This window comes from Frieseomelitta varia, unplaced genomic scaffold (assembly GCF_011392965.1).
Source record: "Frieseomelitta varia isolate USP_RPSP 00005682 unplaced genomic scaffold, Fvar_1.2 scaffold_742, whole genome shotgun sequence".
Taxonomy (NCBI): domain Eukaryota; kingdom Metazoa; phylum Arthropoda; class Insecta; order Hymenoptera; family Apidae; genus Frieseomelitta; species Frieseomelitta varia.
In genome coordinates this window covers 18,468-35,109 of record NW_025110526.1, presented here as the reverse complement: position 1 = coordinate 35,109, position 16,642 = coordinate 18,468, and the positions used below count along the sequence as shown (strand labels likewise).

The 16,642-nt window shown below is 37.2% G+C and overlaps 1 protein-coding gene across 1 annotated transcript in view; it reads left to right on the top strand.

The window, feature by feature from the left end:
- Positions 1–15,888, top strand: part of LOC122535606 (small conductance calcium-activated potassium channel protein-like) — a 200,006-nt gene extending 184,118 nt beyond the window's left edge. Inside the window, exons 4-5 of the mRNA XM_043667289.1 lie at positions 4,093–4,500; positions 15,772–15,888. Coding sequence (XP_043523224.1) covers positions 4,093–4,500; positions 15,772–15,816 — 453 coding nt within the window. The 3' untranslated portion in view covers positions 15,817–15,888. The remainder of the gene's footprint in view (positions 1–4,092; positions 4,501–15,771) is intronic.
- The last annotated feature ends 754 nt before the right edge of the window (positions 15,889–16,642 follow it).

Here is a 16,642-nt window from a genome sequence, read left to right as displayed (position 1 = left end):
AAGATTTCACCAATTCGCCAATTTTACTTACAAATTCTAGTCGGCGTAGACGTTAAGCATCATGAGCATCGACTCGAGATATTAAACGTCGACGTTGCACACTCGATGCTTTCGAAGTATTCAGTGAAAATAGTCAACCTTCAACCACCAGTATTACCTATTCCTTTAATACTAACCGTACACAATCGATACGGTCAATATTTGAACAGGACAATCTACGCCGTGGACGTATGTTTGCCACTGTTAACAAAATTGTCGATCGCTAGCTATCGACCCTATCGATCAACAGCCATAAACCTCAGCTGGAGGGGGCGAGGGAGGAGTAAGAAGTCACGTAATTTCGAAAAGGTGAACGTACCTCCTCCCTCACCAACCCCCGTTATGGTTTCCGTTCGGTGTCACTTTCAATGTTTCTAACACGCGTTGCATCGGTATTCCCCGGCACATGGAAACGCAATTTAACGGCCGCGAGATGCTCTTTGTCGGGGATGCGATTTCGTTGTCTGGAACGGGGACGCGCGTTTCGGCTTCCACGTTATTGTTCCGCGGCATTTCCTTTGTGCGCGCGCTGTCACGCGCCATTAAAAGCGCAACGATAACTTTGGCGACGCGCGAAATTTTCGTCCCGTTTCGTCGTGTTTCGTTCTGTATCGTCGGAACGGCTAAACGTCGCTGTGCTTCCGGTACGTTTCGTCTCTGTCGTTTCATCGTTCATTCGGACAATGATTTCCATCGAGACGGCGGTGAAAAGTCCACGGCGAAAGAAGTCACTTCCTCGTTCTCTCTTTTGCGGCTTCTTTTTTTTTTTTTTCGAGACGCAGAAGTGGAAAAATTTCGCGAATATTCACTGGAACGAACCGGGGGAAGGGTTTATGAGATTAATTCGACGCGGACCGGCGGGACGGATCCGTTTCACACCACAGCTGACCACTTTTTTTCCACAGTTGCTCCCGTCGTGTGACCTCCTTTGTAATGCGCGTTACGAGGGAAATTGGTCGAATTAACGCAAACGTTTTCGCCAAGCTAATTGCTAATTTTGCAACGTGACACTAACTACTCCTAATTCCACAGTTCGGTGAATTGTAGCATATGCCGTGCGTTTCATGCAGTTAGAATTTTGTCTCGTGCGCGCCACATTGTAATTAAAGCGACGAGGTGAGACTGAAGGATAGAGAGAGAGAAAGAGAGAGAGAGAGAGAGAGAGAGATTTTGTCCGTGAAATCAGCTTAGAAAATCTGTCTTGCTTGAGATGACACGAACTAAATCGAAGAAGATGGTAAAGTAGAAAAGTTGGGCGACTATAGTGGAAATGGTACGGGAAGATCGTAAGATTAGTCAAAAATTATGTACAGAAATGGACAAATCTATTTCTATCGTTGGAATATTGACATTTTAAAAAAAGACCTTGAAAAATATTTCAACCGAGAAACCAAAGAAATTTTACAGACGACGTATTTTCCGTCCTTGTTAAAAAGAACGGGAAGAAATTATATATTTTCCTGGCGCTTACAAACTTTATCATAAATAATAATGTTATAGTAAGCGGAACGAACTTATGGGACGACCTGATCTCAATTCTGTTTCTAAACGTTCTTCTCTTCAGTGCCGAGGCTCGAAAGCCTTTCTATACATAGTATCATTATACCACGTAGGATACGTCGTAGGAAATTTTTCAATTTTCCATAGGTTGAGAAATTGCACGCTTTAGGAATAAAGCTATTTCCCGTCGTTGGTTTCCGCTCCGAATACCGCTTACCATTTACCAGCGCGCACTAAACACGATCGATCTCCGCCAATCGAGATTCCAAAGCACACGCGGGGCGACGCCGATCGTCGTTGACGTCTCCTTGACCGGATTTCCGGGCGAACCGAATCGAGGAACGCTCGTAAACGTCGCAGCCTGTCGTCATTCCGAATTCCACGTTTCTCGACGCTTTTCTTCCGTTTACTTTTCGGCCGTGTTCCGATCCTGCATCACTCTTCCTTGAATTTTAATGCGCATCTTACTCCGCTCCGTGCGAGGCTTAAACCTAAGAGAATTCGCCTCTCTCTCGTTGAAAGACGACTGATTGGTTAGAAACGAAAAAAGATGGCTGGGAGATGATTTTTGTTGTAATTGAGAAGAAGCAGCAGTAGCCAGTCGTCAAAGAGATAACGAGCGACGACTTGGATTGGTTACATTCTACTTCTTGCTTTAATTAATTCCAATGAGTTCTCAGGGGCTCTGTGAAACGTCCTGAAAGTTTGTAGATATTTGTTTCTGGGTTATATCTAGTTCTAAAAGTAACGAGTTCCCAGAAAGGAATAGATTGAGTATGGAGGGGAGAGCAGAAGAGTGCATTTCGATGAAATGCAAAGGATCTTGAGTTTTATAGAGGAGTTTTGCAAATCGGTTGTGAAACAATCGGTTTTGAAAAGTCGGTCTTAGAGAATAATCTTGAGAGGGAAACACTCGTGCAGAACCATTTTGTAGTATCTGTCGAAGAGAATCCATAATTTGATTTGGGGAAGTTAAGCTCCAGTTCTCCACGGTCTACTCACAGCTTCACACACATACAGACGTACATTCGAAGCCAAACCAACAATAATTTAATGTATAGTTCAATATCTACAAAATATTCAATTTTCTGATCTCAAGCCATACTTGGAGAATTGGCAGGAATCTCGTAGAGATAACGCAGAATTCTACGTTAATAATAAAGATTTCAATTCTAATGTTAACATTCTCATATTAATGAAAGAAATTTTTGTTTCTCTTAATAAAAAAAAAAAAAAAAGATTCTACGTCAATATGAGTTTTGCCATTTAAATGTTCAATTCATGGTGTCGTAAGAGTTCTCTAGTTTCTTAATTAATTCCACTTTAATAATAAAACCGTTAATGTTAACATTCTAACAGTCAATGAAAGAATTTGTCGTTTTTGCTCATAAGATTCTACGTTAATAAGATTCTGCGTTTCGTCTTTGAAATATTCAGCTTATAATGTCGTGGGAATTTCACGGAATAAAGAAAGATTGATATTAACGTGGTCCATTTTCCCGCGAAGGCTCTTGAATTTGTTATACTTTCGTAAATGGCGGGTCATCACGCGTCGCGTACCGAACGTTTCTTGCGATGAGGCTTGCACGTTGCAGCAAGCATTTTTCTACCATATGTTCGCGTGGTTCTTCCGAACCATCGCTGTTTTATTCCACCACTCAGACAAGTGGCATTAACCTAGAAAAGCCTTCGGTTGGTTTGACGATCTCGTAACACTGGTACGCTCCCCTTCAGCTTCATCCTCCTTTCAAAGGGACATTATTTCCGACATTAAGTCGACGTGTTGAATCCTTCTCTTATAACGGGTTTGCTCCATTTGTCAGCTGTCTCCCTTCACATTACCTTTTGTAATCGTTCCGTACAAAAGGAGTAGGTATTGTTTCACTTCTTTTACAATTTAAATTAATCTCCGTCGTAGAATTATTAACACAATATTCTAGAATCTAGAATCAAAGCGAAATATCTTTCTCTTGAATCGAACATATGAATTTTTGCAAGAAATTTATAAATCTATATATGGTTTATAATCTATACTATTTTGCTTTTTACTTTCCTACATATTATTCGTTTCTTTTCATTTTCTTTCGCGTATACGGTACAGACATGAGAAGATGTCTACTAAAACAGCATAGAAACAAGAGAAGTATGCACTATTCTTTACCGCTCAACATATTGCACGTGTCTTCTTCATATTTATACCACATCTATCAGTCCGTTCAACGAATCAACTCGGTACAGTATAGCTAAATTATTATAATACCGTTCTTGTCATTCACGATCTTCAGAAGTGACTCGTGAAGTCAACGTTCGTCAACCAACTGAACTCGATTCGTCGAACAGACTGTAGCAACCTATCAATCCTCACATCTTCTCGTCCCCAGGAAGCACCTGTTTCTTTTTATCAGTTACCCCGATAAAACTTCCCTTCCGAGCAAGGGAGTCATCCTTTCGCCCCGTAATCCACCTAACCCACAGACCATCATCGTTATCCAAGTCGTCGTCGTCGTCGTTGTCACGGGCGTTGTAACAGAGCGTTGACAATGGTTGTTGCAGCTACGGAAGCCAGTGTCGACACTCTCGATCCCGGGGGCGATGAAGAACAGCGGCGGCGTGGCCGGGGGCGGCGTGGGGGTCGCCGGGGGCGGCGGCGGGGCTGGTTGCGGTAGCGGCGGCGCTACCGGAACCGGCGAGGACGCTGGTATCGCCCTGGTCGGCGTCCACTCGGAGTACCCACGGTACGTGGACGACCGCGTGCTAGCCGGTGGCCAGGTGAAAGGACCATCGGGCAGCATTGGCCCCGGCTCGAAGCACAAGCCGAACGTTGGCTACCGGCTCGGCAGACGGAAGGCCCTGTTCGAGAAGCGGAAACGCATCAGCGACTACGCGCTCGTCATGGGCATGTTCGGCATCATCGTGATGGTCATCGAGAACGAACTGTCCAGCGCCGGTGTCTACACCAAGGTGAGTTGAGTCGACTCCTCTCCTCCTCTCTTGCTTGTATTTTTATTTCTTTTCCTTTCTTTACGATTGTTTCGTTTATCATTTGTTAAACTTTGCCTGATGTTGGGGGATTCGTGATGGACGATGCCCGATTTCGACGAGGATTTAACGAGTTATCAAAGTTAATGGACCTGGATGCCTGAATTTTGATGAAGATTAAACGGATCGCGATTATCGAAGTTGATGGATGACGCTCGATTTTTCTCGCGAAGTTTAACGAAGATTAAATGGTTTACGATTTATCAAGATGTATGGGATATATAGATGTACGGTAGCTGAGTCTGTCGGAGGATTTTAATAATGGGGAACTGTGTTCGCTGAAAGAGTTGACTTTGTTAAAAATTGAATTCTCGGCGAAGCTTCGTGGGTTATTCGATCCGAGACGAAGTTCTTGCGAAACTTTAGTTTTTCTTCGAAAGGAAGAACACTGCGTTATACCTAAGCTCGGATTTTGATAATTATGTAATAACTTCAACCGAAAAGTTTGAGCACGAAAACAGTTAATAGACTTATCGTACTTGATGTACTTGAACGCGTTAACTCATTCGGATAATAGAAAAATTCTCCCTTGTCTTTATAACGTTATATTTCAATTCAACTTCGTAAAAAGAAATCTACCTAGAGTTAACCTCGCCGAGAAGAAGAAAAACCAGACGCAACGATATTCTTAATCGGGCTCTGGTCATTTGCATAAACAGCAACCTCATCCAACGCCACGAAAACGCGTTCAATTACCTCGAATGCCCCGGCATAATCCTACTCTGGAAATCAGAGCCTGCTACGAGCAGACCGTGGCGGGGATTTTCACGAGTGCAACAACAAGACGAGTGCAACTCGGGTACAGGTTTTCTTGGCAACTTTTTAATCTATTCAGTCGGCCGACTTCGCGATCAGTTTGTCTCGTTAGTCGAGCGTTGAAAGCTGACGCGTTTCTTATGCAAATCAGCGCGTTACTTTTCAAAGTCAAGCTTTGCCGATAGAATTAATGACGACAGCCATTCAGCGTATAATATCGTAAACCGTGCTTACAGCTTATAAACTCGATGGTTATACTTTGAGGTGATCTCGCTCGTCAGTATTTTCAAGCGCGTTGTTTCTTGATGATTGATAAATTTTCGTGTTTATTTTCTTTTACGATAATTGTCCTAAAACTGCAAAGAGATGGAAATGAAAAAAGAAAAACTGGGAGAAGCTTATAACATAAAAAATCAGAGTCAATTCTATAAAAATATACTGCTGTACAAAATTTTTTTATTAAAAACTACGTCATTTTGTTTTATTAAAAATTAGTCGTTTTGACTTAAGATGTGTAGTATTTATCTTCTTTTTATTGATGCAGTAAAATCATTTATAGTTGCGATCATCTAATTTAATTACAGTCACTCTCTTATATAATAATTAATAACTTGTAATTTCACCTTCGACATGACAGAAAATATTTTTAACAAGCTCAGAAATAAATTCAGTTTTATTTTACATGAGAATGTGGCTATGTTAAATTAAATAAAAAACAAAATAACTGCAGTTAGGAAAGTATTTCACGATTTTTAAGGTAATTGTTAATCTGAGTCTTAAGAATCCAGATTCCAATTATTTCGATATTTCCAATGGTCAGATATTTTAAGTAAAATTATTGTTTAATTGTATACCAACGACGATTTTTATGTCTGTCGAGTAGAAACGTGTAAAAGTATATAGCTGAATTGGAACGGTGTGAATCGTATGGTAATAGAACCGATCGATGTATTTTCTATGGTAATTCGAAACCACTAAAGAAGCGTTAGGATGCATATAAAGAGGAATACTACAGATGAAATTGCGTCAAGCAATTTTTGTTTAACTTTTATATCGGGAATAACGTTGGATTATTTTTTATTAGTTTTTAAACCATACAGTTTGAAGAAACAAAATACCGACGAAAGATCCTTTTGATAACGAACATACGTAGAATATATCCTGACGGACATTTGAGCATGAAAAAGATCTGAATTTTATCCAAGTTTCAATCATTTTTCTGGAAATCTTACTTACATATGATATCGCGTTTGTGACTTTCGAGTGATCTTAAATGTCAATGCCAGGATCCTAATTGCCTAAATGATCCATCGTTACCTTGTAATAACGTATAATTGATTCTCAATCACATCACCTCCATGACTTCTCATGTCATTCAAATGGCCTTCAATGCCAATAACAGGACCTCGATAACACCGTATAATCTTGAAACGATCCTGTATATTAATGATTCGACCTGAATAGCTCTCAATAATATTCATAGTTATAGAACGCTAATAACACGATCTCGACATATTTTCATGATTACCAAACGATTTTTAATATCAATAGCGACAGTTGCCTATTTGTTAAAATAATTTTCATCAGGAACACTTTTACAATGAAATGAAAAATCACATGATAACACAGTATCTAATAGCGTCCAACGTTGAACTAAATCTGCGTATCATCGCAGATTTCCAGCGATTTTCGTGAAATTTCTGTGTTAAAATATAGTGCATTATAGTGCACAAGAAACGTTTGCTAAAAAAAAGAAGAAGAGAAAAAAAAGAGAGATCAGCTTGGAAAGCGATTGTTAGTACGTGACGATGAATTTTAATCTTACTCCTGAGTAGCTTACCTTCCAGAATATATATTAAACGTGCCTACGAGTAACGTTTCTAGCCTGTAGAGATACGATGATCACGTGTTTTCCTAGCGGAACAGCTTACCCATTTCATGTGTCAAGCTGGCGACTTTCAAGATGTTCCTCCATTAAGGTTATAAATAACGAAATTTCTTGTAGAATTAACTTTCTTTCTCTCTTTTTTTATTATCTTGAAAGAAGATACTAAAAAATCCTTCCAATTAAATTTGATATAATTCGATCAGTCGGATAGACGATCCTCCGTTAAAAGAACAAATAACATAAACTTCTTTTCACGCGACAAATTAATTCCTTCTTTTCTTCTTTTCGTTTTCTTTGAAAGGAGAGCTTTAATTAAATTTAACTATTATAATTCGGCAAGTCGATTGAATATTTCTGATAATGAAACGAAGAGGCCCGTTTTATGTCACCGGCGTTATTTTCTTCTTCTAATGGCCTCCTTTAAACGGTTCGATTCGAAGCTCATCATTTGCCCGTTAATTCAAAAGTGCTCACGTCTCGTTCAATTAACCTGCATTTCATCTCGCCGACCGACGATTCAATCAATTAAACGTCTCTTTTAAAAGCGTTGCCTTGGCGATTCGCGAAAGTAATAGGACCATCGTCGTTTTATACAATTAAAAAAATAAACTCGTATGTTAATTAATTATTGCCAACGATGGTCATCGATATCTCGGAAGGAAGGAAGGAGGAGAAGGAAAACTATTTAATTATCTATTGATGAGTAAATAAATCTTTCAGTTTTTGCGCATATATGACTGTAATTACAAGAATTGCGAAATTTCGTAGCGACTAGAAAACTTTACACTAGAACTAGCAAATCCAAGATGCTCGAAAATCTTTTTATTTCATCTCGTAATTTTTATTTTATGACCTGTTTAATTTATTAAGTGTATATAATATTGAAGTAGTTATTATAATCCTATATGTACAATGTATTTGGGCACATATTATAGATTAATAGTTTTAGTGTTTAGTGAGTAAACAATTTCTCTGCTTAATTCAGCATGCAATTAAATTATATGGAAACGTCATTCTTATTTAATCAAAAAAATCTATTCAAATCCTATTTAAATTGTAATTTCACAATTTACTCGCAAATGTTCAACTATACGTATCCACTTCTTCAAATAGAACTTTCCAGCGACACGTTTTTCCACAGGCAATAAAAAAGATCTCGTAAAGTAAGCTGGTAAAAATTTCTTTTCACGCTATCAGCGCATTACAATTTTTCTTTCGTCGTGAATTGTATATTTTTCGAAAGCCATAAATCACCCGTTCACAGCGACTGGATAAATAGGATAACGAGTGGATCCAGATGGAGCATGAATTATCGTTTTGTTTGTCCTTTCTTTTCGGCGGAGTCTCTCTCAACGGAAACAGCAACGACGTCGTTATTTTTCCATCCAGCTAACTGTATCCTATCTGCCTAATCATCTGTCGTTCGAGTTGGTTAAATCTAGCGTGAGCAAAGGGACACGGTTGACGACTGAATTACGCTGTTGACCGTGGCACTCTCTTTCGTCTGAATCAGCGCCAAGAAGCAACGAATAGATTAACAACGTTGTCAATGGGATGGGAAAGAAGCTAAACTGTATGTGTCTGTGTGTATATGTGCGCGTGTGTGTGGCTCTGATAGTTCAAGAAAGAAGGCCAGAGAGATCTGATTGCTCTCTTTCTTTCTACCCACGAAGATTCTCGGCCAATCATTTCGAGGGAATTCTGGTAGACGGGAATCCCTTGTACAGATCTTTATTCCATAAATTGGGGAAAGGATTCGTGTTGGGTGGTTTATTGATGTAATATACATTTAGAATATGACAATTTGTGTTTTATATATTATAATACAATACAGAAATATTTGATAGTTTTCATTGCGTGTGAAACTTTTCAAACTCGCACGCTCATACATGTTTAATTCTTGTTAGAAATTTACAAACGTGTATGAGGAATTTAGAAATTTATAAATTTTGTTTATGCAGAACTTAATTGCTCTAATTTCGCCATGCTTCGTGTACTTATAAAATGTCAACAATTTTGTGTTTGAAATTAAAATGAAATTTCTGAACGCACGTGTTTCTGCATGTAACATATGAAAATTACGTGGACACGTACGTATGTACGTGAATCTACATCTACGTGTAAAAATATCCCATATCCACCGAAATATGCAGCTTTATTTGAACGTTACATCGCAACGGATTGAAAATTTAATATTCGGTTAAGTAACCAGCGGTTGAAGTAGTGTTGTTTGATGAACACACGTGCTGCACCATTACATTAAAGTGAGTTAATAATTCAGGTAGATTTACGCGATGAAATTAAATTTGAGTAAACTCGAGAGACGATGACTACAGTGCAGTTTAAAGAATGTAGGATGCATCAGCATTTGCTTTTATACACCACTTAGAAAGCCATAGAATTCTTTACGCCTGTTGGTGCCTGATTATCAAACTCGTTCGCAAAAATTTGAAAACTTACAGTTAACAGTGTGACAAATCCGTCGAAGATGAAATTTCGAAACTACTCTAGAAAAGATTGGAATTAATTATTTCGTGGAATTTTTGAACTAACTAAAAATTTGAAAAAACTTTGGTTCACAATGATTGATTTATTCAAAATAGAAGAAATTACCAGTGAATAAAATTATTATAAAGATCTGGTTAGTTTACGAATATGTTTCAACGTAAAATTTAGCAAGACAAAGAATATTATTAGAATTGTTTTAATTCGGTATTAATTTCGAATGGATAACAGAATGTTTGATATTGGTACGATTGATTATTTGGTGCAAAATTTATACCTCGTGGTGTATTTATACACCTGCATTATTAAATTTGATACGTCGAAGATAAAACACAGGAATTTTTGTACGAAATTGTAAAAGGATTCGCGCAATAATTCACAGAAACGAAGAGTAATAATTAAAGTTTTAATATCTGTTTTACTGTTCCTTTGTTTCTGGTCGAGTATTTCATCGACAAGAGCAAATACTTCGATACGTAGGAAGACATTCCAATCAGAGAAGTTTTATTTCGGGTTTGAAAATGGTTCCTTCTCGACGAGGAAACAGTACAGTTTTATAATAAAGAAATTCTTAGTCACTGAGGCGGAGCGCCTTTGTGAAAATCAGAACCTTTGTAAAAGCTACCAAATCGCGTACTTTATATCCTTCCTGAAAGAAAGAAGGGAAAACCTGAATGAGAATACTAGTGTCAACCTGTTCCATTATGTTATAAAAGTCTGAGAACTGAAATTCTTCGAACATGAGAGAATTGAATCAAACCTCCGAACAAAATCTGTAAAGAGTTACGGTAAATTTGCAAAATTAAAATACCGCGAAATGTCAAGATATTCATTCATTCAAACTCTGCTACGTTTTCATTTTCATTTCGATCGTGTTTTTTCTATTATTGAAACAATTTTTTAATTTTGTGCAAGTGAATGAAACATTCAACTTCGGAAGATTAAACAACATATTGCTTTTAATTTATAAAATATTGAATTTCAGAAGATTAAGATAATAAAGTGAAATAAGTGCAAATAATTTTCACTATTTCTTTTAAACATTAGAATGATAGATATTTACATTAAAAAAGAAAAATTGTACAATATTATATTTCATTTGTAAAAATTGTGATATGTAACATAATATAATATTTTATATATGATATTATATAATAATTTTGCCCAATAATATTTTATATATGATATTATATAATAATTTTGCCCAATAATATTTTAATATTTACAATTATTGCACGATAATATTTTTCCTTTATCTGTGTATCTCTCTCTGCATTTACCTCACGTCTGACAAAAATACTCTTGTGCTACTTACATAATACATGCACACGTGAATCATACCTCTTGTGAATCAATTTCACCTTCTGAAAAATTTAAAATCTGTTTCTTCGTTGAAAAAGAATACATGAAATTCAAAAACTGTACAAATTTTCCGAAACAAAACGCAAAATACAAAAACTGTATTAATTTTCCTTTTCCTCTCAAAATAGCTATTTATTCAATATGTTCGAAACCATCTTCATTAAAGGATGGCGTCATAAATGTCTCTGAATCTTAAGTAGCACACTACAGTTAACAGGATTCACGCGATGACAAAGATCTGCCAGAAGATTCACTGTAGTTGTCTCGGAAGTTCGGTTACGCGATACTGTTGGCCGATGTTCTGCGCTTTTTTCCTCAGTTGAACGTTGGAATTGTGATAGGCTGACTGTCTTCTGCAGCTTCCTTGTATTTCAGCAACGCCAACAACAAAGAACAAATCGCGAGCACGTGACAGAATCCGGAAATGAATACCTCGCCTTTGAAAAACGGGCGGAATTTGAAATTGCATTCCATTTTTCTCGTTTTGCCGCGTCGAGACCGCCTGGGAAAATTCGATTCTCGCGAGTCTAACTTTAAATAATCCTTTCGACGCTAAGAGACTTTCGTCGGGAAATTAAACTTATTATTAGCTTGATTTCACATAAATTTGCAGACGAGTCGAGCTTCAATCGAAGACGTTATATTCGAAGTTGACGTTTCGATGATAAAAATATTATATAATGTTTCAATCATGAAACCACAAGTGTGTTATACGTTAAAAAAAAATATATATATATATATAATATAACATAGTACGTTATAAATAAATAAAATATATAAATAAATATGAATAAATAAAATATAATACGTTGATTTCTAAACAGAAACGGAATGAAGAATTGATCACATCGCGCAATGGCTTCTGGGACTGATTTAAAGATGCAGACTTTATGCAATTAAATTCTGGAATTCTGGAATACAAACGTTCCAGATACCATGACGTGTTCGATAAGCCGATACTAGTCGAAAATGTCGATATTCAAATACTGCGATAATATCAGCGCTCTTCTTCATCCAAACTGAGAATTAATAGGTTGTAACCAGGAACCAGATTCAGCTGTGAAACATATCAATTTCGTTCGTGCTCAGCTTACACGTAATTGAAGAAATTGCTGACTTGAAACTGCCTCAATTTCGTCCTGTACCGAAAATTGTACTGTACCTAACACGCGTACAAATTGGTCGAGCTTTTTCTCAAAAAGTTTCACGGAGCATCTGAAGTTTCACCCGGAACATTCTTTCACCAATTACATCGACATTCTTTAAACTTTGACCCGTAATTCGTTTAACACCGTCCATAATTATGACGGGTGACTAACGTTATTACGAAGCAGGGCTTGTCAGTTTAGTCGTTTCAGAAGAAGCCTTATGACAGCGATATATGTGTACATACAGGGTGATTCTATTTTTTTCCGGCATAACTTTGCCAGCAGACTCTATGAGTGAAAACATATGCTCAAAAATTGGAAGTATTTACGAAATTCCCTAGGAAACTTGACAAAAATTCTTCGAAATACGATGTGAATAGTAATACCTAAGGTAATCGAAACACGTGAGACTAAGACAGCGCACAAGTATCTTCATTTGCAGTAAACCATCGTCATTAACGTAAGACACAAGGGAAAGACAGTGAAAAACCCTCTACTGGCAGAGAGTAGCTAATTGCTATAGAATAATCCAACGAAGTAAGTCTCTCTCGCGTATTTTTCGCGAAAGGTTCAGTAAACGTACAGTAAACGTACGCCCTGTAGAACAAACGCGCGCCAATTAACAAAGTCAAACAACTTAAACGTCTCACGAAACGAAGATTAATGTTTCGCGCTGTTTAAACTCTTTCGTAATCTCCCCTCACGTGTTAAGACGAGCTCGCACGTTTATACTTTGGTCCGTTTTTGCGTCGCGAATGATTCATTCACGATGAAGGAGGGAAACTGATGCTTTTACAACAATTTGTTATTCACGATTCAATTTATTTCATAATATCTGAATTGTCATTAAAACTAACAGAATAGATATCCAATTTGTAATTAATAATGGTAAGTTCCTAGAGATTTAGTGACTTTTTTTTATCTTAAAAAAGTCGATCGAAACGTTTGAATATTCATTGTTTGAATCTTGAAAGAAGAATGAGAACCATTATGTATATTATAAATAAAAAAGTAGTATATCTTACTGTTTATAGACTATGTATATTAATAATAATATATTATTAATATATTGTTATATTATTATATATATTAATAATAATATATTATTAATATACATAGTAAAAATAGTAGGATATACTACTTTTCTATAATAATTTACGATTATTAATAATTTAAATTAATCATCAATTCCATAACTTTGACAGACTTGCAAGATTATTATTTTGTCAAACTATTCCAATACTTACGTAACGTGCATAAATCGTGTCCTATTTAAAAACCGCTTTATAAACGATGAGAATTAAAGACCGTCGATAATTTTGAAGATTTCATTACGTTATTCAATCTACTTTTGCGCCAACGTAATAGCCACGCATCTTTGTACATTCTTCTCAATACACAAACTGCCTCAATACCAATTTCATTTAGGTATGATATCGCGAACAGCGCGTTGCACCCGGTTCCATCGTTAGATACGTACCCCTAATGCCCGCAGATTCATAATACTGGGTACATAACGCACCGTGCAGTTCGACGAGCCGTATAAATAGGCAGCGGGGATTTATCGCTGGCGAATATTGACTTCGCTTCATTTCGTTGGAGTTGCCGGAGTTGCCAAGAAATAGGACGTGCTCTAAGCTGCTCGTGATAGGACAAACAAACAATCCCACGTATCCCGCGTATCGCGAACGTTTACACAGGCGTTCTCATAACTCGATACTCGATTCCTCGACGCGGCTTATTGGATTCGAAGTCCCCGGGACGGTTCGTTCTTTTTAACGGGACATGCCAGCAAATCCGCGACAGGAATAAAAGCCAATTTAGACTGTACACTTTGGACCTGCGTCGCGAATGATTCATCCATAGCGGAGGAGGATTGTTTTTCATCCGAAGTGAATGTTGAAAGTGTTCAGTGGAATTGTTTGTGCATTTATAGGTAATTTATAGAAAATTTGCATGTTTGTGAGTTGAATGGACGATTAATTGATAGTAAACTAAACGCAGTCAGCATTTTGGGATATTCCTCTGCACAGAGTGCAAAAATTTATTAACCCTGTTTCTGACCATTGCCAGAGATTTACCTTCTTTAAGGATTTTTATTTAATAGATATCAAATATTTAATTGCAAAATACAATTATTTTCCAAATGAATCTGAATCTGGCTATTTGGTACTCTAATAAAATCAATGGATCGTACAGTCCTAAAGTATAATATTAAACTTGTTGTATATCAATGAAATTTAAGTTCAATAGAAAAGAAAAGTGTACAATACAATAAAGAACAAAAGCTTTTATTTGCATGTTATATTATTTATTTGTATATAAAGTGAAATATCCTCAAAATAATAAAAAGCAAATCTCCAACGTTTGCGTGGTTTCAGGAAGTTCAGTTTCAACACATTATTACAAAAAATCTCCAAAGATAACCACGGTAGATTGGTGGCAGCCACATGCGGCACGTATCGTTGGCCAGTTGCCAATTGACGAACGGGGTGAAGTTAGATCTAAGTAACTGGTTCATGTTTGTTGGCGTGCATCCCCCACGTAGTCTCATCCTCTCTGGCGCCAAGATCATGCTCACTGCCTAGCTCCGCGTTTTTCTATTAATTTCCACTGAATCCCGCCGATTTTTCAGCGGAGGCCATTGCAACCTTTACGAGGACAGTTCACCACTGCACCACCATCGATAAAACCAGTCCCGTTGCTTGTTTGTCCCGCGTAAACTGATCGTAATCTTCGCTCCGTTTGTAACTTCACATTACACGCGTGTCTTTCTCCTTGTTTTCTTTGTTACTTGAAAGTGGCGATGAAGATTTACAGTGTTACTTAAGTATGGCTTAATACTAGATATTCGTTCGGGTTTTTCTAAAATTTATTACATATTGAAAAAAAAAAAACGTATGGTTTGTTCAACATTAGTTTAAATTATCGATAATTCTCGACTGTCAATTGATACTTGAAATTCAAAGTCAAGATCAATTTTGCGGCAGGTTCTTTACCTGGTGTATTTCTATCAAATCGAAGGTGTAGAATTCATCTACGATAGCCACGGACAAACTTTCCTTTCCACCCTGTACATTTCGATAAATTTTTACCAGTGCAGAGTGGTTCAGTCGATTAATAAACGGACATAACCCGAATCTTTATTCAACGGTGTCGGTAATAGTCTCGAAAGACGTGTTCCATTCCCTCTGTCGCGGCGTGTTTCCGTAAAATTCAATCAAAACCGCAAAGCGTGGCCCGGCAAGTAACAGAATGCATTAGCTTTGATCCTGAATTCTGGTCGATCCTGTTGAATCTCTCCCTGCCCCCACTTCCCACCTTTCTCGACGTTAGACACGACTAAAGAACCGTAAGAATGTTAATAAAACTTAAACTCGATGGTGGAATTATTCACGTAGCCTCTTTGAATTGTCTTCCGTGTGAATGAGATCGTTGGCTACGGCGATTAGACCGTAACTCTTAGTTTTCCGTAACTCGTACGACACGGGATTTATGACACTGTGATTTACGACACTGGCGCCGGTGTTCCAGAATCATAGGGAATATGGTACACTTCACCATGAACGTGGGAACTGAACACACGTCGCTATGGATATACTACTATGGATAAACTATAATACTAGCATGAATACATCGTGATGGACGTGGATCGTACATAGGTGTGCCGCATCCTGGCTAGGTCATCGTAGACACTAATTATGTGCCTGCTTATACCTACTATACCGTACACGTCTAGTTCGTGAAAGGAATTATGGTGGAGATGTGCTCGTAACCCGATTTTTCCTCCTTGTACTTTTGTTAGTAGTTTATTGCGTATCAAGATCTATAAAGACTTTAGAAAATGTTCGACGAAACGTCGTCGCTTGTAATTCGTGTGACTTCGTGAAAAGAAATTGCATGAGAAATTTTAAGGAAGAAGTTGTAAAGGGAAAGTTTCGGTCTTCTAGATTTTTCGATCTTAAAATTCTTCTTTTCTATACTTTTGCTTGTTTCTTTTTTCAAAATCTTCGAGAAACACCGATTATCGTGTACTGTGCAAATTGAAGCTCCTGAAGTTTTGAAATAAAAGTGATTGAATCGTAGATTGTTGTGCAATTTTTCCTTACAGAATTATAACGATTTGAAAAATCGACAATTTTTCCATTCGAGGCCACCGTATGTTTAAACAGAGAAAAAAAATATGTTCTACATTTTAAAAAAATCTTCACGCTTGTAAATTGTAATAAATTTTAAAGTATTTATGTTGATAAATTTGTACGACTAGTAAGAAGTATTAAAATTTGCAAATTTTTAAACATTTAGAAATCTTAGTGAAACGCGAAAGGACTTCTTTCATGATATTTTTATCACATTCAGTAAAAATAAACCACCTCGTAAATATTGAGGCGTCTTGTCCTTTCCC